General features: G+C 40.8%; 1 protein-coding gene across 5 annotated transcripts in view; it reads right to left on the bottom strand.

Annotated features, from left to right (window-relative positions):
- The window catches only part of LOC126072189 (zinc finger protein 345-like), a 112,364-nt gene that overhangs the window by 23,548 nt on the left and 66,465 nt on the right, over positions 1-22,351 (bottom strand). For 2 of the 5 annotated variants that reach the window (XM_049876977.1, XM_049876982.1), the window contains exons 1-2: positions 7,315-7,692; positions 4,864-5,114 (exon numbers count right to left, since the gene is read on the bottom strand). The exons of 2 other annotated variants lie outside the window; for them this stretch is intronic. In XM_049876977.1, coding sequence (XP_049732934.1) covers positions 4,864-4,866 — 3 coding nt within the window. In that variant the 5' untranslated portion in view covers positions 4,867-5,114; positions 7,315-7,692. Of the gene's footprint in view, positions 1-4,863; positions 5,115-7,314; positions 7,693-22,351 lie in introns of those variants that run through there. One more of the 5 variants, XM_049876980.1, reaches the window with a different exon arrangement.

Here is a 22,351-nt window from a genome sequence, read left to right as displayed (position 1 = left end):
GCTGAATGGACACGGGAAATACAGAGTGGAGAGAAGGAGTGTGCTGTCACATTGTCGGAAGAGCAACTAGGGATATATAACAATGTGTGTATAAGTTTTTGTATGATAAACTGACTTCAATTGTAAACTTTCACTTATAGCACAATTAAAAAAAGAAATAAAGGGCATCCAAATTGGTACGGAAGAAGTGAAAGTATCCCTACTTGCAGATAATATGATCTTATACAGAGAAAACCCTAAAGAATCCTCAAGAAAACTACTGGAACTAATAGAAGACTTTAGCAAAGAATCAGGACACAAGATAAAACATTCAACAACCAGTTGGATTCCTCTACACCAACAAAAAGAACTTCATAAAGGAAATCACCAAATCAATACCATTTACAATAGCCCCCAAGAAGATAAAATACTTAGAAATAAATCTAACCAAAAACATAAAAGATCCATAAAAAGAAAACTACAAGACACTACTGCTAGAAATGAAGAGAACTAAATAAGTGGAAAAACACTTGCTCATGGGTAGGAAGACTCAACATTATGGAACTGTGAATTCTACCCAAAGCAATCTACAGATACAGTGCAATCCCGATTCAAATTCCAACGACATTTTCAAATGAGATGGAAAAACAAATTACGAACTTCATATGGAAAGGGAAGAGGGCCTGGATAAAGCACTATTGAAGAAGAAGAATAAAGTGGGAGGCCTCGCACTACTTGATTTTAGAACCTATTATACTGCCATGATAGTCAAAACACCCTTGTACTGATACAACAATAGATACATAGATCAAAGGGATGGAATTGAGAATCCAGATGCAAATTCATTCACCTATGAGCAGCTGGAAACCCTGGTGGCGTAGTCCTTAATTGTACGGCTGTTAACCAAAAGGTCAGCAGTTGGAATCCGCCAGGTGCTCCTTGGAAACTCTGCAGGTCAGTTCTACTCTGTCCTATAGGGTCGCTATGAGTCAGAATCGACTCAACGGCAGTGGGTTTGGTTTCATTATGAGCAGCTGACATTTGACAAAGGTCCAAACCAAAAACCAAAACCAAAACCAGTGCCGTCGAGTCGATTCCGACTCATAGCTACCCTATTTAAATCAGGAAAAGGCAGTCTCTTTAATAAATGATTCTGGCATAACTGAATATCCATCTGCAAAAAAATGAAACAAGACCCATACCTAACTCCAAGTAAAAAAAACTAACTCAAAATGGATCGGAGTCCTGAACATAAAATCTAAAACGATAAAGATCATGGAAGAAAAAGTAGGGACAACCCTAGGAGCCCTACTACATGGCATGAACAGAATCCAAACCACAGCTAACAATGCACACACACCACAAGAGAAACTAGATAACTGGGAGCTCCTAAAAATCAAATACTTATGCTCATCCAAAGACTTCACCAAAAGACTGAAAAAATTTTTTGGCTATAACATATCTGATCAGGTCTAATCTCTAAAGTCGACAAGATACTGCAAAACCACAACAACAAAAAGACAACCGATTAAAAAATGGGCAAAGGATATGAACAGACGCTCCACTGAAGACGACATTCAGGCGGCTGAGACATACATGAGGACATGCTCTCAATCATTAGCCATTACAGAAATGCAAATCAAAACTGCAATGAGATACCATCTTACTCCAAGAAGGCTGGCATTAAGCCAGAAAACACAGAAGAATAAATGTTGGAGAGGTTGTGGAGAGACTGGAACACTTATGCTCTGCTGGTGGGAATGTAGAATGGTACAAACACTTTGGAAATTGATTTGGTGCTTCCTTAAAAACCTAGGAATAGAAGTACCATACAATCCAGCAATCTCACTCTTTGGAATATATCCTAGAGAAATTAGAGCCGTCACACAAATAGATATATGCACACCCACGTTCACTGCAGCACTGTTCATATTAGCAAAAGGATGGAAACAAGCTAGGTGCCCATCAGACGAATGGATAAATTATGGTATATTCACACAACGGAATACTATGCTAAGATAAAGAACAATGATGAAATGTGAAACATCTCAGAATAATATGGAGGCATCTGGAAGGCATTATGCTGAGTGAAATTAGTCACAAAAGGACAAATATTGTATGAAGCTACTATTCTAAGACCTCAAGAAAAGGTTTAAACACAGAAGAAAACATTCTTTGATGGTTATGAGGGTGGGGAGGGAGGGAGAGCAGAATTTACTATTTAGAGAGTACACAAAAATTATCTTAGGTGAAAGGGAAGACAACACGTGATACATGGGAAGTCAGCACAACTGGACTAAGCCAAAAGCTAAGAAGTTTCCTGAATACAACCAAACACTTCCAGGGACAGCGTGGCAGGGGCTGGGGTCCAGGACATGTAGGTCAGCTGGCATAAACAAAATTTATTAAGAAAATGCATCCCACTTTGGTGAGTGGCATCTAGGGTCTCAAAAGCTTGTGAGCAGCCATCTAAGATGTTATCAATTGATCCCAACCCACTTGGAGCAAAAGAGAATGAAGAACACCAAAGACACAAGGAAAGTATTAACCCAAGAAAAACGGTCACAAAAACCAGAGATGCCATCAGCCTGAGACCAGAAGAACTAGATGGTGCCTGGCTACCACCAATGGTAGACCTGACAGGGAAGAGAACAGAGTCCCTGATAGAGCAGGAGAAAAGTGGGGTGCAGAACTCAAACACATGTAAAAAGACCAGGCTTAATGGTCTGAGACTGGAGGAAACCTCGAAGCCACGGCCCCCAGATGCTCTGTTAACCCAGAACTAAAACCATTCCCAAAGCCCACTCTTCAGACAAAGATTAGACTGGACTATAAAACATACAATAAAATTCATGAACACTGTACTTCTTAGTTCAAGCAGATACACAAGACCAAATGGGTGGCTCCTGTCCAGAGGCAGGAGAAGGCAGGAAGGGACAGGAGCTGGTTGGATGGACGTGGGACACGCAGAGTAGAAAGAGGGAGTGTGCTGTCACATTACAAGGATTGCAACTAGTGTCACATAATAATATGTGTAAAAATTTTTGTATGAGAAACTAACTTAGGCTGTAAACTTTCACCTAAACCACAATAAAAAATAAATAAAGAGAGCTGATGGAAGAGCAGTGGGCTGGAAGAGGACAAGAGTGAGAACAAGACTTCATGAAGTATACTTTTTAACTTCATATTGAATTTTGGAGCTTTATTTATTGGAAAAACATAATTTAAATAAATAAACTGCACCTTTAATCGTGATATAAATCAAACGTGATATTTAGTGCCTTTACTAAGAATTCCCGTTTGTAATTTCAAAATCATTTAAAAGTTAATCATTTAGGGCATCTAATTCTTATTAAATGGCCTAATACATCTGTACACATCATAAAAAGTAAATTACAGCTCTCTTTCTAAACACAGTGACCAAGAAGTCTGTACTTCCATTTTATCTCACTTAGGAGAAGGTTAAAAATGGCTAAAATACCCAAGACAGGAACCATTCCCAAAGCCAACTCTTCAGACAGGGATTGAACTGGACTATGAGACAGAAAATGACACTGGCGAGGGGAGTAAGGTTCTTGGATCAAGTAGGCAAGTAAGACTATGTAGGCAGCTCCTGTCTGGAGGTGCGATGAAAAGGCAGAAGCTGGCTGAATAGACACGGAAATACAGAGGAGTGTGCTGTCTCATTAGGGGGAGAACAACTAGCAGCATATAGCAAGGCGTATGTAAATTTTTATATGAGAGGCTGACTTGATTTGTAAACTTTCACTTAAACAACAATAAAAAAATTTTTTAATGGCTAAAATACTTAACAAATTAAATTAAGGCTTCTAGCATGATTTGTTAAATGTAACAGGAACCTTTATGATCCTTCTCAAGGTTTATGTAAAGTTTAGAGTAACTTTTACATCAGTTATAATGGGCACTCCTTTGTGTTTGAGAAGTTTATATCTACTAAATTGAAAAATTCTCCGTAGAAACACAAAAACTGATCAAGAAATTTTCCTCCAGTGGAACCTGTAAACCCAAGAACTTAAATACACACATCTCACAGGCTGAGCTTCTCTAGCAAAAGACAACACTGTAATTTTAGGTTCTAATTCAAGACTGTGGAGAACAGTAAAAAATTACAGGGATTTAACACCAGCTCTAGGCACAGATGGGAGGACAAGGACTACACTGAAGAATCATGCTTCTCACACATCTAAGAGGCTCAGTGCAAAAGCACTACCCACTAGAAAAAAGGACTGGTCTGGAGACCCCACAAATTACCAGCTGGACTCACTGCCACAGCCTCATGCCTTTGGTGAGGGCATGAGAGCACCAAGCCCCATCCAGGACCTCACAAACAGGGCTTTCCCCAACTAACTCTCTCTCCCCTTTTTTACTCCATCACATAGTGTGAGAGGTGGCACTGCAGTCAGAGAATTGTACAGAAAAGACTGCACTACCTGGGGGAAGCCAGGAACACTGTTTGCAGTGATGGGACAAGGATGGCTCTGGAGGGCCTGGGGCCCGGCCTCCTCAGCAAGAGCTACTCCATCTTTAGACTCTGGTCAGGAGAGATTCTGTCATTCAACACAAAGCAACAAGGCCCAAGGTAGGGATGTTCACACTCCCTGGTACCAGCTCTGAAAGTCACATATAAAAGGTGACCCCAGTCACAGGAGGTATGAGAAACCACATATATTAAGAGGAAAGACCCAGTAACAGTGGAGCAGGGACTTAGGAGGCTTCTTAGAAATCAGTCCCCCAGCCTCCTCTGCCACCTTTTTACCTCACTGAGGGACCACAGGACCCAGAACACACAGCTGGTCCCCCAGCAATTGTTACCTAGTATCATCCCCTTATGGTAAGAACACCCCAGTTCTCTGCAGTACTCACCATTTCTTTCCTCCAGCTTCTGGAAGTCTAAGTGAATGTCCTCTGTAAGCCCAAGAAGCCACTTAAGAAAGAGGGATGGGAGCGGATGCAGAGCCACTGGGCAGTCTGGAGGCCAATGAATACTGTTTGGTCCACACAGCCAGCTGGAGCAGTGGAAATCCTTACTTGTGATGGCAAGGATGGGCAAGATGGTCGTTGTAGGTACCCAGCTGCCTAGACTAGACTAGCTCTCCCTGAGCCACACCTGTGACCTGAAATGGAAAAAGATGGGGAAGACAGTGTTGAGTAAGGAGGGAGTGACAGAGTTCTTGGCCTTCAACTCCTTCCCTGGGCAAGGCTTCCTCCCAGGCTCAGGACAATGCTCCACTCTGAGGGTATGTGCATCTAAGACGGAGCAGGCTTCAACCTTCCAGAGCACAGGCTTGCACTAGATTTTTTAAAAGAATAAAAATAATAACAGGTCTACTCCTGTAACAAAATTTCCAGTGAAATATACTTCCAAATAGTATAAAAACAGATTATGCTAATAACATTGGAGCTAGCAATGATTTCTGAATTAAAAAAAAAAAACCCAAACCCGCTGCCTCCAGCCGACTCACAGCGATCCTACAGGACAAAGTAGAAGTGCCCCATAGTGTTTCCAAGCAGCGCCTGGTGGACGTGAACTGCCGACCTCTTGGTTAGCAGCCATAGCACTTAACCACTACGTGACCAGGGTTTCCAATTTCTGAATAGGACAGTTAAATTTAGACACTTTAAATTACTGAAATGATATATGCAGCTGCTGCTTGACTTTTAGTATCTATATACTTTTCCTACGTTTTGTTCTATGTAAAATGATACCTTGTTGTTGCTGTTACATTCACTAGACTTGATAAACACATACCAACCCCATTCTACAATATTACATTAGGTATAAAAGGAAACATTTTTTCCTCTTATTGTAGATGCCACACACATTATTCACTCATCAATTTAAGTTTTACAAGTTTAACATTTATGTGACCCTAACACTCCCCAGCATGCTTTCTCCTTTTTGAAAATGGGTGACTGAGACATATCTAACACCAGGATGAACCTACAAGTTCTTCTCCTTCCTCTGCCTGTCCCCTCCTTCCCATGCCTTTGTTAATGACTTTGTTCTTTGTTTGATCTGATGGAAATAACTTTTGTTCTGTCAGACCACCTGTGACTTTCAACCCCCAACAGGAAAAGCAGAGCCCAGGTGTCTAAAATGTCTCTCCTTATCCTGATAGAGTCTTTTGTCACTACCCCGTAATGAATAACTCCTCCAGCCAGGCCATCTGCAGGCTACAAAGACACCACTAACCCTTGGAAGAATCTATACAAGCTCTAATGTAAAACTGCTCTTTGGGACTCCATACAGACAGCTTGTGTTGCTGCCAGGTCCCTGGTGATGTATACATCTCCTTAATAAACTTTCTCACTCTTTCTGACTTACAGTATGTTTCACTGGCTCGACCGCTCCAGGACACGGGCCCTAATTGGGTAACATTTACTATAGATCACGACTTCCTGAAAGTTGCACATTTCATGTTTCACCAACGGTATTTTGTAAAGTAATTATTACAAAGGATGAGGTACTTTTTGCAACACGTTAGTGTGGCTGACCCTCTAGGATCTGTTCAAGTATCTGATGAGTTTTAAAACACATGCCTCCTATTCTGTCTTCATTCCCAATATTCCCTGCACTGATATTGAGACTATGCCCGGGTTTTGCTTCAAGAAGCCTTGAATCTACCACGAAGTATGCTCTTTGTAGCAGAAATTGTGTTTCAATCACCAGCATCCAATCCGGCACAGATCCTGTCTCAGCCAAGCCTTAAGATCTCAGAGAAAGAACTGGGTGTGCAATCTCCATAAATCGCTCAGTGTCTATGGTAAGCTTGTCCTGCCACATCATTTTACATCAGACCAACTAGGGTTGGTCATATTGTTTCTCACACCACCATACCAAAAATGTCTGCCTTACTGCCAAGGAAATTGTTTGAGGAACTGTATGCCTTCTAGAATTGATGAAATATATTCCTCCCAGAATGTATTTCCTCGAGTAACTTATTTGCTCGAATAATTAAGTTGAGATACCCATGGTAGTAAATGCACATACTAGTTCCAACTAATGTTTCTTAATTCTCCCTATATCTTAAACACCTACGGTCATTAAAGAAATAAGAATATGTATCACCATACTCTTCCTACTTGTATGACTAGCAATACTCCACGAAAGTCCTGCCTTGAGGAAGCACACAAAACAAAGGGAAGCACGAAAGCAGGGACTGCAGCGGGAGGGAGCAGGGCATTTAGACTCAGGCCAACTATCCTGGGCTTCGACGAGGGCCGTGACCCTGCATTTCTCACAAACTCCCAGGTGAAGCTGATGCTGCTGGTCTGGGAACAACGCTTCTGCTTAGCGAGCATTCCACCACTTACCTGTTAATGCACCAAGAGACACAGGTCCAACCCATGGACTGGGCCCTCCTGACCCCGGCGGTGCAGAAACCTGCCGCGGACCAGGCAGAGGCCGGCGGGGTGAGCCGGGCTCTCGGAGAAGGCGGCTGAAGGAAAGCGGCCGCCGGGGCACAGGGTGGATACGGGCAGTCGCTCAGCTCTGCAGCAGGCTAGAGAAGGCGAAGACGCTAAGACCGCACAGGAGAGCTAGAGTAGCGCCCTTACACTCCGGGTGGGCCCTCCTATCCCGACCGGTCCCGCGGGCTACACCTGCTACTGGATCAGGTAGAACGCCGCGAGTCACAAAACACACCTCACACCGATTTAGAGTGCGATCAAAGATGGCGGTCGACCGGTGGACAAGCACGCCCACTTCCGGTTTCTGGGGTGCTCGGTGCGGAAGAGGAGGGCTATGTGCGTGGACCCACCCCCCTCACCGTGTGATCTGGAGTTTGGTGGCTTCCCCTGAGATTTGGGATCTGACTAGCGCTGTCATTTTTTACTCTATACGGAAAAGCCTCTTGTTATCGTTAGGTTCCGTCCATCCGATTTTCGACTCCTAGTGACCCTATCTGACAAAGGAGAACTGCCCCATACGTTTTCCTAGGCTGTGATCTTTACAGTAGCAGATCACCAAGTCTCTCTCCCATGGAGTCTCTGGATGGGTTGGAACTGCCAACCTTTCCATTTAACAGCCAACCGCTTAACCTTTTAGCCACCAGGGATCCTTAGGGGAGAAACCAAGGTTTTCTTAAATGCATATATGAGCTTAAACGCAGATTTCAGTGGTCAAACATTTCTAATACACCTGCGTAGACAGAAAGTTGATATTTGCATATTTGGCCATTAGGCCATATACTTTAGAGAAATAATTTGCTTGCTACACGTACACGTTTGGCTTCTGTTTCACGGTTTGTCTTCTCTTGCATATCTTAACCCAGAAGCAGGGCAACCACTGTGCAAAACCAATCTGATCTCTCAAAGGATTAAAGACCTAGGAGAGGAGTTTTTGAGGGACAGAGTTGGGGAGATACCAGTCCTTAAGAGGAACAGTAGGTAAACAGTGAAATACTTTTCAAAATGATAATTACAAACAGCTTTTACTTTTTTACCAGGCATATCACACATATAATAAAATGCATAACTTGAACTAATTTCAAGTGTACAATGCAATGAATATTTACATGAATCCACCCTTTCCCCAATTAATACTGTCCTTGGGAGAAATTAGTGTTCTGTGATCCCCAAAGATTCATTTGCCTGTTCTTGGTCTTCATATGATTGGAATCATATTGCATGAACTCTGTGGTGTCTGACTTCATCTACTCAACATACATGAGATTTTACCTACATTGTTGCATATGGCAGTAATTTGTTCATTGCTTGTCATTATGTAGTATTCCATTGTATGAATATACCACTATATTTTAAAAATTAATTCCCTGTTAATAAGGATTGTATTTTAGCCTAGAATATAATATATATACTGCTGAATGTTTAATGGGCCCTTGACAATAATGTGTCTTGCAATGTTTTGGGTGGAGTGTTCAATGAATGTCAATTAGGTCAAGTTGGTTGCTGGTGTTGTTCAAGTCTTCTACATGCCTACTGATTTCCATATCCTTCTGATTTTTTTTTTTTTCTATTTTGTCTTTAAGTTCTACCAATTTTTCCTACATATTGTTGAAGCTCTTCTGTTAGGTGTATACACATTTCGGATTGTTATGTCTTCTAGTTGAATTCACCCTTTTATCATTATTTAGTGTCCCTCATTATCTCTCCACAAGTGGTCTGTCAGTTTCATACTGTGGTGGCTTTTGTGTTGCTGTGATGTTGGAAGCTATGCCCTGGTATTTCAAATAATAACAGGATTGCCCACGGTGGACAGGTTTCAGCGAAGCTTTCAGACTAAGACAGATTAGGAAGAAGGATCTAGCAACCTACTTCTTAAAAAACTGATCAGTGAACACCTGATAAATAGCAGTGGCACACTGTCTACTATACTACTGGAAGATGAGCCCCTCAAGTTGGAAAGCATTCAAAATTACAACCGGGGAAGAGCTGCCTCCTCAAAGTAGACTCAACTTTGATGGGGAAGCAGTAAAGTTTTCAGGACCTTCATTTGCTGATGTGGCATGACTCAAAATGAGAAGAAAGCGCTAGAAACATCTGTTAATAATCAGAACGTGGAATGTATGAAGTATGAAAATTGGAAGTCATCCAAAATGAAATGGAACACACAAAGATCAATATCCTAGGCATTAGTGAGCTGAAATGGACTGGTATTGGCCATTGTGAATAAGACAATCATATGGTCTGCTATGCTGGGAATAATGAATTGAAGAGGAATGGTATGGCATTCATCATCAAAAGGAACTTTTCAAGGTGTATCCTGAAGTACACTGTTGTCAGTGCTAGGATAATATCCATACATCTACAAGGAATACCACTTAATATGACTGTTATTCAAATTTACACACCAGCCACTAAGATTACAAAGATGAAGAAACTGAAGTTTTTACCAAATTCTGCAGTCTGAAATTGATTAAACATGCAGTCAAGATGCATTGATAATTACTGGTGACTGGGATGCAAAAATTGGAAACAAAGAAAAAGGATCAGTATTGGAAAATATGGCCTTGGCAACAGAAACAACCCCAGAGATCACACGATAAAATTTTGGAAAAACCTACAACTTATTCATTACAAATACCTTTTTTAAAAACATAAATGATGACTATACACGTGGACCTCTCCAGATGAAATATACAGTAATAAAATTGACTGCATCTGTGGAAAGAGACAATGGGAAAGCTCAATATCATCAGTCAGAAATAGGCCGGGGCTGACTGCAGAATAGACCATCAATTGTTTTTATGCAAGTTCAACTTGAAACCGAAGTGTCCGTGAAAGCCAAAGTACAACTTGAGCTTGTTGTTGTCAGTTGTCATCAAGTCGGTTCCGACTCATAGTGATACTATGTAGAACAGAACAAAACACTGCCTGGTACTGTGCCATTCTCACAATCATTGTTATGCTTGAATCCATTGTTGCAGCCACTGTGTCAATCCATCTCATTAAGGGTCTTCCTCTTTATTGATGACCCTCTACTTTATGAACATGTCCAAAGTATGTGAGGCGAAGTCTCACCATCCTTGCTTCTAAGGAGCATTCTGGCTGTACTTCTTCCAAGACAGATTTGTTTGTACTTCTGGCAGTGCATGGTATAGTCAATATTCTTCACCAACACTGTAACTCAAAGGCATCAATTCTGCTTCAACCTTCCTTATTCACTGTCCAGTTTTCACATGTATATGAGGCCACCGAAAACACCATGGCTTGGGTCGGGTGCACCTTAGTCTTCAAGGCGACATCTTTGCTTTGCAACACTTTAAAAAGGTCCTTTGCAGCAGATTTTCCCAATACAATGAGTCATTTGATTTCTTGACTGGGTGTTGATTCTGGATCCAAGTAAAATGAAATCCTTGACAATTTCAGTCTTTTCTCTGTTTATCACGAGTGTATCACACCTGAATTAGAGACCGACCATCTCAAGAATAGATTCAGCACATGGAACACTAATGATCAAAGACCAGAGGAATTGTGGGGTGACACCAAGGACATCATATGAAGAAAGCAAAAGCTCATTAAAAACAAAAAAAAGAAAGAAAAGACCAAAATGAATGTCACAGGAGACTGTGAAACTTGCTCTTGAACATAGAGCAGCTAAAGCAAAAGGAAGAAATACTAAGGTATAAGAACTGGACAAAAGATTGCCAGGGACAGCCAGAGAAGACAAAGTATTATAACGAAATGTGCAAAGACCCGGAGTTAGAAAACCATAAAGAAAGAACAAGCTTGGCATTTCTCAAGAAAAAATTCAAGCCTCAAGTTGCAATGTTAATGGATTCAATGGGCAAAATAATCAATGGTGCAGGAAGCATGAAAAGAAGCTGAAAGACACAAAGAGTCATTGTATCAAAAAGAATTAATTGATGTTCAACCACAACAGCAGGTAGCATATGACCAAGAACTAGTGGTATTCAAAGAAAGTTTTAAATACAGAAGAAAACATTCTTTGATGGTTGTGAGGATAGAGAGGGAGGGAGAGGGAAATTCACTAACTAGGTAGTAGACAAGAATCATCTTATGTGAAGGGAAGGACAACACACAATACAGGGAAAGTCAGCACAGCCGGACTAAGCCAAAAGCTAAGAAGCTTCCCAAACACAACCAAACACTTCTGGGGACAGAGTAGCAGGGGCTAGGATCTGGGAATCATGGTTTCAGGGAACATCTGTCAATAGGAATAACAAAGTTTATTAAGAAAATGTTCTGTGTCCCACCATGTTCAGTGGCATCTGGGATCTTAAAAGCTTGTGAGCGGCCATCTGAGGTGCATCAATGGATCCCAACCCACCTGGAGCAAAGGAGAACGAAGAACACTAAATACACAAGAAAAATATTATCCTAAGAGACAAAAGGGCCACATAAACCAGACTCCATCAGCCTGAGTGAGACTAGAACTATACGGTGCCCGGATACCACCAATGACCAACCTGACAGGGAACACAACAGAGAGTTCCTGATGGAGCAGGACAAAAATGTGGAGCAGAATTCAAATTCTCTTAAAAGACAAGACTTAATGGTCTGACTGAGACTGGAGGAACCCCGAAACTATGGCCCCCAAATACTCTGTTAACTCAGATCTAAAAACCATTCCCAAGGCCCGCCCTTCAGACAAATATTAGACTGGACTAAAAAAAAAAAACATAAAATAATACTAGTGAAGAGTGTGCCTCTGAGTTCAAGCAGATGCAACACACCAAAAGGGTGGCTCCTGTCTGGAGGCAGGATGAGAAGGAGGACAGGGACAAGAGCTGGTTGTATATATACGGGAAAAGTGGGGTGGAAAGCAGGAGTGTGCTGTCACATTATAGGGATTGCAACTAGTGTCACATAAAAATATGTGTACAAATTTTTGTATGAAAAATTAACTTAAGCTGTAAACTTGCACCTAAAGCACAAAAAAAAAAAAAATAGAACCAATGGTTTTGAAGTAAGATGGCAAAGATGCACTGAAGTCACTGGCAAAAAATAATGTTCCAAGAATTCACAGAATACCAGTTGAGATGTTCCAGCAAATGGATACAAGCTGGAAGCACTCACTCATCTATGTCAAGAAATGGGATGATAGCTTCTTGCCCAACTAACTGGAAGGGATCCATATTTGTGAGCATTCCAAAGAAAGGAGATGGAACAGAATGATGAAATTGTAGAGCAATATCATTAATATCATATACAAGTAAAATTTTGCTGAATATAATTAAAAACGATTGCAGAAGTACATCAAGAGGGAACTGCCAGAAATTCATGCCAGATTCTGAAAAGGACGTGGAATGAGGGATATCATTGCTGATGCTTCATGGATGTTGGCTGAAAACAGAATACCAGAGAGACATTTATCTGTGTCTTATTGACTATGCAGAAGTATTTGACTGTGTGATTCATAGCAAACTATGGATAGCATCGAGAACTCCAATTCTAGAACACTTAATTGTGTTCATGTGGAACCTGTACACAGACTAACAGGCAGTCGTTCAGACAAAACTAGGGGATACTGAATGCTTTAAAATCAAAAAAGGTGTTCATCAGGGTTGTATCCTTACACCATACTTATTCAATGTGTAAGCTGAGCAAATACTCCGAGAAGCTGGATTATATGAAGAAGGGGCATCAGGATTGGAGGAAGACTTGTTAACAACTTGTGATATGCAGATGACACAACCTTGCTTGCTGAAATTCAAGAGGACTTGAAGCGCTTATTGGTGAAGATCAAAGACTACAGCCTTGATTATAGATTACACCTCAATGTGAAGAAAACAAAAATTCTCACAACTGGACCAATAAGCAACATCATGATAAATGGAGAAAATATTGAAGTTGTCAAGGACTTCATTTTATTTGGATCCACAATCAATGCCCATGGAAGCAGCAGTCAGGAAATCAAACAACGCACTGCATTGGGCAAATCTTTTTCAAAAGACCTCTTTAAAGTGTTCAAAAGCAAACATGTTACTTTGAGGACTAAGGTGCACCTGACCCAAGCCATGGTGTTTTCAATTGCTGCATATGCATGTGAAAGCTGGGCAATGGATAAGGAAGACCAAAGAAGAATTGACACCTTTGAATTTTGGTGTTAGTGAAGGATATTGAATATACTATGGACATCCAGAAGAAGGAACAAATCTGTCTTGAAAGAAGTACAGGCAGAATGCGCCTTAGAAGTAAGGATGACAAGGCTTCATGTCGAATACTTCAGCATGTTATCAGGAGGGAGCAATCCATGGAGTAAGACATCATGTTTGGTAAAGCAGAGAGTGAAAAAGAAGACCCTCAATGAGATAGATTGACACAAGGGCTGCAGTAACATGCTCAAACATAGCAACGACTGTGAGGATGGCACAGGACCAGGCAGTGTTTTGCTCTGTTGTAGGTAGGGTTGTTTTGAGTCAGAACCTACTCGGAGGCACCTAACAACAACCTTGTCTCTGGTAATCTTCATTGTAGCCTTCCTCCCTTGCTAACTATAATGTCTGCTTCTGAGGGTGAAAGTTTGGATCCCATTATCTACAATTTCTGTTTGTATTTGTTTATCCCTCATATATGGATTGACTGTTGTTAGCTGCCATTGAGTCAGTTCTGACTCATAGCAACCCTACAGACAACAGAACAAAACGTTGCCAGGTCCTGTGCCATCCTCACAATGAACCAATTGTTACAGCCACTGTGTCAATTCATCTCGTTGAGGGTCTTCCTCTTTTTTGCTGACCTTCTATTTTACCAAGCATGATGTCCTTCTCCAGGGACTGATCCCTCCTGATAACATGTTCGAAATACGTGACACGAAGTCTTACTATCCTTCCTTCTAAGAAGCATTCTGCCTATACTTCTTCCAATACAGATTTGTTCGTTCTTTTGCCAGTCCATGGTGTATTCAATATTCTTTGTGCAAATCATAATTCAAAGGCATGGATTCTTTTTCAGCCTTCTGTATTTATTGTCCAGCTTTCACATGCATATGAGGTGATTGAAAACACCATGGCCTGGGTCAGGTGCGCTTCAGTCTTCAAGGTGTCATCTTTGCTTTTGAACACTTTAAATAGGTCTTTTGGAGCAGATTTGCCCAAAGCAATATGTTGTTTGATTTCGTGACTGCTGCTTCCAAGGGTGTTGATTGTGTATCTATATAAAATGAAGTCTTTGACAACTTCAATATTTTCTCCACTTACCATGATGATGCTTATTGGTCTAGTTGTGAGGATTTTTGTTTATGTTGAGATGTAATCCACACTCAAGGCTGTAGTCTTTGATCTTCAATAGTAAGTGCTTCAAGCCCTCTTCACTTTCAGCAGGCAAGGTTGTATCATCTGCATATCACCGATAATTTATGAGTCTTCCTTCAATCCTGATGCTCTTTCTTCTTCATATAGTCCAGTTTCTTGGATTATTTGCTCAGCGTACAGATTGAATAAGTATGGTGAAAGGATACAACCCTGAAGCACACCTTTCCTGACTTTAAACCACACAGTATCCCCTTGTTCTGTTTGGACATGGCCTCTTGATCTATGCACAGGTTCCTCATGAGCATGATGAAGTGTTCTAGGATTCCCATTCTTTGCAATCTTATCCATAATTTGTTATGATCCACACAGTCAAATGCATTTGCGCCGTCAATAAAACACAGGTAAACATCTTTCTGGCATTCACTGCCTTCATCTAGGATACAGCTGACATCGGCAATGATATCCCCAGTTCCACATCCTCTTCTGAATATGGCTTTAATTTCTCACAGTTCCCGGTCCATGGACTGCGGCAACTACTTTTGAATGATCTTCAGGAAAATTTTACTTGAGTGTGATGTTAATGATGTTGTTCAATAATTTCCAGTTGGTTGGATCACCTTTCTTGGGAAGAGGAATAAATATGGATCTCTGCCAGTCAGTTGGCCAGGTAGCTGTCTTCCAAATTTCTTGGCATAGGTGAGTGAGCACTGTCGGTGCCGCATCCATTTGTTGAAACATCTCAATTGGTATTCCATCAGTTCCTGGAGCATTGTTTTTTGCCAATATCTTCATTGCAGCTTGGACTTCTTCCTTCAGTACCATTGGTTCTTGATTATACGCTACCTCCTGAAATGGCTGAATGCCAACAAGTTCTTTTTGGTACAGTGGCTCTGTGTATGCCCTCTATCTTCTTTTGATGCTTCCTGCATCTTTCAGTGTTTTGCTCATACAATCTTTTACTATTGCAACTCAAGGCTTGAACTTTTTCTTCAGTTCTCTCAAATTGAGAAATTCCAATCATGTCTTTCCCTTTCGGTTTTCTAACTCCAGGTCTTTGCACATGCCATTATAACATTTAGTTTGTCTTCTCAAGCTGCCCTTTAAAATCTTCTGTTCAGCTCTTTACTTCACCATTTATTCCGTTAACATTAGCTACTCGACATTTAAGAGCCAGTTTCAGGGTCTCTTCTCATCTTCATTTTGGTCTTTCTATCCTGTCTTTTTAATAACCCTTTGCTTTCTTCTTGTATAATGTCCTTGATGTCACTCCACAACTCCTCTCTGGTCTTCACTCGTTGTTGATGTTGTTAGGTGCTGTCAAGTCAGTTCCAAATCATAGCGGCCCTATGCACAACAGAACCAAACACTTCCCTGTCCTGCATGATCCTCACAATTGTTGCTATGCTTGAGCTCATTGTTGCAGCCACTGTGTCAATCCATCTTGTTGAGGGTCTTCCTCTGTTTCACTGACCCTCCACTTTACCAAGCATGATGCTGTTCTCCAGGGATTGATACCTCCTGATAACATGTACAAAGTATGTGAGATGTAGTCTCGCAATCCTTCTTTCCAAGGACATTCTGGTTATACTTCTTTGGTCATTAGTAGTGTTCACTGTGTCAAATCTATTTTTGAGATGGTCTTTAAATTCAGGTGGGATATACTCCAGGTCGTATTTTGGCTTTTGTGGACTTGTTCTAATTTTCTTCACCTTCAGGATGAGCTTGCATATGAGCAATTGATGGTTTTTTCTGCAGTTGGCCCCTGGCCTTGTTCTGACTGATGATATTGAGGTTTTCCATCGTCTCTTTCCATAGATGTAGTCAGTTTGATTCCTGTATACTTCATCTGGGGAAGTCCATATGTATAGTAACTGTTTATGTTGGTGAAAAAAATGCATTTGCAATGAAGAAGTCATTGGTCTTGCAAAATTCTATCATTTGATCTCTGGCATCATTTCTATCAACAAGGCCATATTTTCCAACTACCGATCCTCCTTTATTTCCAACTTTTGCATCCCACCTTCCTTGTAGGTGTATGGATATTATCCTAGCACTGACAGCATTGTACTTCAGGAGAGATCTTCAAATGTTCTTTTTGACAACTCTTCAAGTTGTCATGCCTGGCATAGTAGACCATACGATCCTCTGGTTGAAAATGACCAATACCAGTGTGTTTCAGCTCACTAATGCCTAAGATATCCATCTTTATGTGTTCCATTTCTTTTTTGACCATTTCCAATTTTCCTAGATTCATACTTCGTACATTCCAGGATCCAATTATTAATGGATGTTTACAGCTGTTTCTACACATTTCGAGTCATGCCACATCAACAAATGAAGGTCCTGAAAGCTTGACTCCATTCACGTCATTAAGGTTGACTCTACCCTGAGGAGGCAGCTCTTCCCCAGTTGTATTTTGAGTGCCTTCTAACCTGAGGGGCTCATTTTCTGGCTTATATCAATGCTTTTCTGCCACTCATAAGGTTTTCACTGGCCAATTTTTTAAGAAGAAGTTTGTCAGGTCCTTCTTCCTAGACTGTTTTAGTCTGAAAGCTCTGTTGAAGCCTGTCCACCAAGAGTTACCCCGCTGGTATTTGAAATACTGGTAGCAAAACTTCCAGTATCACAGCAACACACAACCTACCACAATACATCAAACTGACAGATGGATGGTGGGCTTAAATAATTATGTAAGTGGAAATGAGACAAGGACTATAGAGAAAATTCCAGATGCCAGGAGGAAATACAGTAATAGCTCCTGAGTATAATCTCTGAGGAAGTTACATTTCATCATATACCTGAATGACCATCAAATGTAGTTAGACAGACTTCTGGCCAATGTGGCACCACAGACAGAAGCACCACACTGTCCCTCCACAGCAAAGACCCGAAAAACCAAGTAAAACAGAAACAAACATCAGTCCTGGAGCCTGAAGTGTCAAATGAAGAGATAAAGAACTCAGCGAATCACAAAATGGAGTAAGAAACTGAGAGAGCAAGGAGAGATAAATGTGCAGGTCCCCTATCAGCTAACACAGTATGGATTCACCATCTGGGACTCCTGTTGGATACTGGCAGACACAGAGCATGGGAAAGCAGCTTCAGGGAGTTCCCGGTAACCAGCGATACACACTTTCCCGCCCCCGTCCTCTCCCCACTGCTCTACCTCCATACTTCCTGGCTGGCAGTGGTGGCTCGGCTGGCCGGGGCATGCCACGTCCGTGCTGCTTGGATTCACCCCACCCACATTGGAGACTGGCAGACAGGGAGCATGGGAAAGCAGCTTCATGAAGTTCCCAGCAGGCGACAGAGCACCCAGTAACCAGCGATATACGCTTTCCCACCCTCCACCCTTCTCCCCCAATGCTGGCCTCCTCTGCTTCCCGCCTGCCACAGTCTCTTGGCCCAGGGGAAACTGCTTCAGCCCTCGGCTGCTTGGATTCACGGCACCCACACTGAGTGCCATTTGCCTGTTGCTGGCATTGCTTTTTTCCATTTATTTTGGTCTCTTCCGTACTTCCCACCACCTCCCCCTCCTTTCTCTAGAACACCTGGCTCCATGTGCCATCTGTTCTTCCTGTTGAAAGGCTGTGAAGCAATGCTAGAATGGGGAACCACTCCCCCAGCCTGTGACACCACGCTGGTGGGATCCCCAAGGCTTTTTTTTTTTTTTTTTGGCTTTGTTCTGTTTTGCTTTATTTGTTTGTTTCCTTTTCTTTTCACCGCTTGGGAGCCCCTTCTAGCAGAGCTGCGCTGCAAGGATTAGGAGCCACTCCCCAAATCTGCATAGCTGCTTTGGTGGGATCCCTGGGGGCATTTCTTTTTTCTTCCCTCCTTTTTTCTTTCCTGTCTGTCTGTCTTCATTTCTCTAATGATTAAAGGGACAATCCATCATGAAGACTTAACCATAATAAACATCTGCGCATGCAATGACAGGGCTCCAAAATACATAAAACAAACTCTAACAGCACTGAAAAGAGAAATTGACAGTTCCACAATAATAGTAGGAAAATTCAACACACCACTCTCAGTAAAGGACAGAACACCAAGAAAGAATCTCAACAAAGATACAAAGAGTACAATCAGCCATCTTGACTTCATAGACATATATACAACACTCCACCCAATAGCTGTAAAGTACACTTTCTTTTCCAACCCACATAGAACATTCTCCAGGATAGACCACATCTTAGGCCACAGAGCAATCCCCAACTAAATCCAAAACATCGAGATAATACAAACGATCTTCTCTGACCAAAAGGCCATCAAAGCAGAAATTAACAACAGAAAGAGTAAGGAAAAAAAATCAATTACATGGAAACTGAATAACACCCTACTTAAAAACCACCAGGTAATAGAAGAAATCAGAGATGGAACTAAAAAATTCCTAGAATTAAATGAGAATGGGAACAGGTCATAACAAAATCTTTAGGACACAGCAAAGGCAGTGCTCAGAGGTCAATTAATAGCAAAAATGCACACATCAAGAAAGAAGAAAGGGAGAAAATCAAAGCATTAGCTACACAACTTGAACAAATAGAGAACAGCCAAAAAAGCCCACAACCACCAGAAGAAAAGAAATAATAAAGATCAGAGCAGAAATAAATGAAATAGAGTACAGAAAAACAATAGAAGGAATCAGCAAAACCAAAAGTTGGTTCTTTGAAACGATCAACAAAATCAAAAAACCAGTGGCCAATCTGACAAATGAAAAAGAGGAGAGGAGTCAAATAACCCAAATAAGAAATGAAATAGGGGACATTACAACAGACCCAACTGAAATAAAAAGGATCATAACAGACTATTGTGAAAAACTATACTCCAACAAATTTGAAAACCTAGAGGAAATGGACAAATTTCTAGAAACACACTACCTACCCAAACTAGCACAAAATGATATTGATAGTCTGAACAGACCCATAACAAGAGAAGAGATTGAAAAGTTAATAATAATAAAAAAAATTCCCAACAAAGAAAAGTCCTCGCCCAGATAGCTTCACTGAAGAATTCTACCAAACATTTGGAGAACTTATGCCAGTACTACTCAAACTATTTCAGAATATAGAAAAGGAAGCAATATTGCCAAATTCATTCTATGAAGCCAGCATAACTCTGATTCCAAAACCAGAGAAAGACACCACAAAAAAAAGTAAATTACAGACCAATATCTCTCAAGAATATAGATGCAACAATTCTCAACAAAATTCCAGCCAATAGAATTCAGCATCATATCAAAAAAATAACACACCACGAACAAGTAGGATTCATACCAGGTATGCAAGGATGATTCAACATTAGAAAATCAATCAATGTAAACCACATAAATAAAAGGAAAGAAAAGAATCACATGATCATCTCAATTGACACACAAAAGGCATTTGACAAAGTCCAACATCCAATCCTGATGAAAAAACTCTTAATAAGGTATGTATAGAAGGGAAATTTCTCAACATAATAAAGGGTATCGACGGCACTGGGACTGGGTTTTTGTATGCCAGACCAACAGCTAACATCAGTGTTAAAGGGCAAAGGCCGAAAATATTCCCCTTGAGAAGAGGAACAAGACAAGGATGCCCTTTATCATCACCCCTATTCAACATTGTGCTGGAAGTTCTAGCTAGAGCAATAAGGCAAGAAAAAGAAATAAAAGGTATCCAAATTGGTAATGAAGAAGTTAAACTGTCCCTATTTGTGGATGATATGATACTATACACAGAAAACCCAAAGACTCTACAAGAAAACTACTGGAACTAATAATAGAAAGATTCAGCAGAGTAATAGGATACAAAATAAACATACAAAAATCAGTTGGATTCCTATACACCAATCAAGAGAATGATGAAAAGGAAATCACGAAAATGGTACCATTTATAATAGCCCCTAAAAAAATAAAATATTTAGGAATAAATCTAACCAGGGATGTAAAGGACCTTTACAAATAAAACTGGAAAACATTACTGCAAGAAACCAAAAGGGATATACATAAATGGAAAAACATACCATGCTCATGGATGGGTAGACTCTACTTTGTAAAAATGACAATTCTACCCAAAACAATTTACAAATACAATGCAATACCAATCCAAATAGCAACAACATTCTTTAAAGAAATGGAAAAACTTATCACTAACTTTATATGGACTGGGAAGAAGCCCCGGATAAGTAAAGCACTACTGAAGAAGAAGAATAAAGTAGGAGGACTTGCACTACCTGACCTCAGAATCTACTATACAGCTATTGTAGTCAAAACAGCCTGGTACTGGTACAACGACAGATACATTGACCAGTGGAACCAAATTGAGAACCGAGATGTAAATCCATCCACCTATGGTCACCTGATCTTCGACAAGGGCCCAAAGTCCATCGAATGGGGAAAAGACAGTCTTTTTAATAAATGGTACTGGCAAAACTGGATGTCCATCTGCAAAAAAATGAAACAGGACCCATACCTCACACCATATACAAAAATTAACTCAAAATAGATCAAAAACCTAAATATAATAGAATATAAAGCCCAAAATTATTAAGATCGTGGGAAGAAAAAGATAGGATCAATGCTACAAGCCCTAATACACAGCATTAAGAAGATACAAAGCACAACAAATAACACACAAACTCCAGAAGATAAGCTAGATAACTGGGATCTTCTAAAAACAAAACACTTATGCTCATCAAAAGGCTTCACCAAAAGAATAAAAAGAAAACGTATAGACTGGGAAAAAAATTTGGCCTAGTACAAATCAGACAAAAGTCTAATCTCTACAATCTACATGCAAATCCAACACCTCTACAACAAAAAGACAAATCATCCAATTAAAAAGCGGGCAAAAGAAATGAACAGACACTTCTCCAAAGAAGACATTCAAGCGGCCAACAGACACATAAAGAAATGCTCGCAATCACTAGCCATCAGAGAAATGCAAATCAAAACTACAATGAGATACCACCTCACCCCCAGTATTACTGGCACGAATCGAGGCTGAGGGGAGGTTGGAACTCTTATGCACTGCTGGTGGGAATGAAAAATGATACAACAATTTTGGAAAACAACATGGCGGTTCCTTGGAAAGCTAGAAATAGAAATACCATACGATCCAGCAATCCCACTCCTAGGATTATGTCTCAGAAAAATAGGAGTCATCACATGAATAGATACATGCACACCCATGTTCATTGCAGCATTGTTCACAATAGTAAAAAGATGGAAACAACCTGGATGCGCATCAACGGATGAATGGATAATCAAACTGTGGTGCATACACACAAAGGAGTTTTATGCAACAATAAAGAATAACGATGAATCTGTGAAGCATCCCACAACATGGATGAATCTGGAGGACATTATACTGAGTGAAATAAGTCAATCACAAAATGTTGTATGTTGTATGAGACCAATACTGTAAAAACTCAGAAGGTTTACACACAAAAAGAAACAATTTTGGATGGTTACGAGGGAGGGGAGGGGTGGGGGCGAAAAAACACTAAATACGTAAGTGGTAACTTTGGTGAAGGGTAAGACAATACACAATACTGGGGAAGAGAGCACAACTTGTACAAGGCAAGGTCATGGAAGCTCCATAGACACATCCAAACTTCCTGAGGGACCAAATTGCTGGGCTGAGGGCTGTGGAGGCCATGGTCTCAGGGGACATCCAGCTCAACTGGCATAACAT

Source organism: Elephas maximus, chromosome 3 (assembly GCF_024166365.1).
Source record: "Elephas maximus indicus isolate mEleMax1 chromosome 3, mEleMax1 primary haplotype, whole genome shotgun sequence".
Taxonomy (NCBI): Eukaryota; Metazoa; Chordata; class Mammalia; order Proboscidea; family Elephantidae; genus Elephas; species Elephas maximus.
This window is presented reverse-complemented; position numbering and strand designations above follow the sequence as displayed.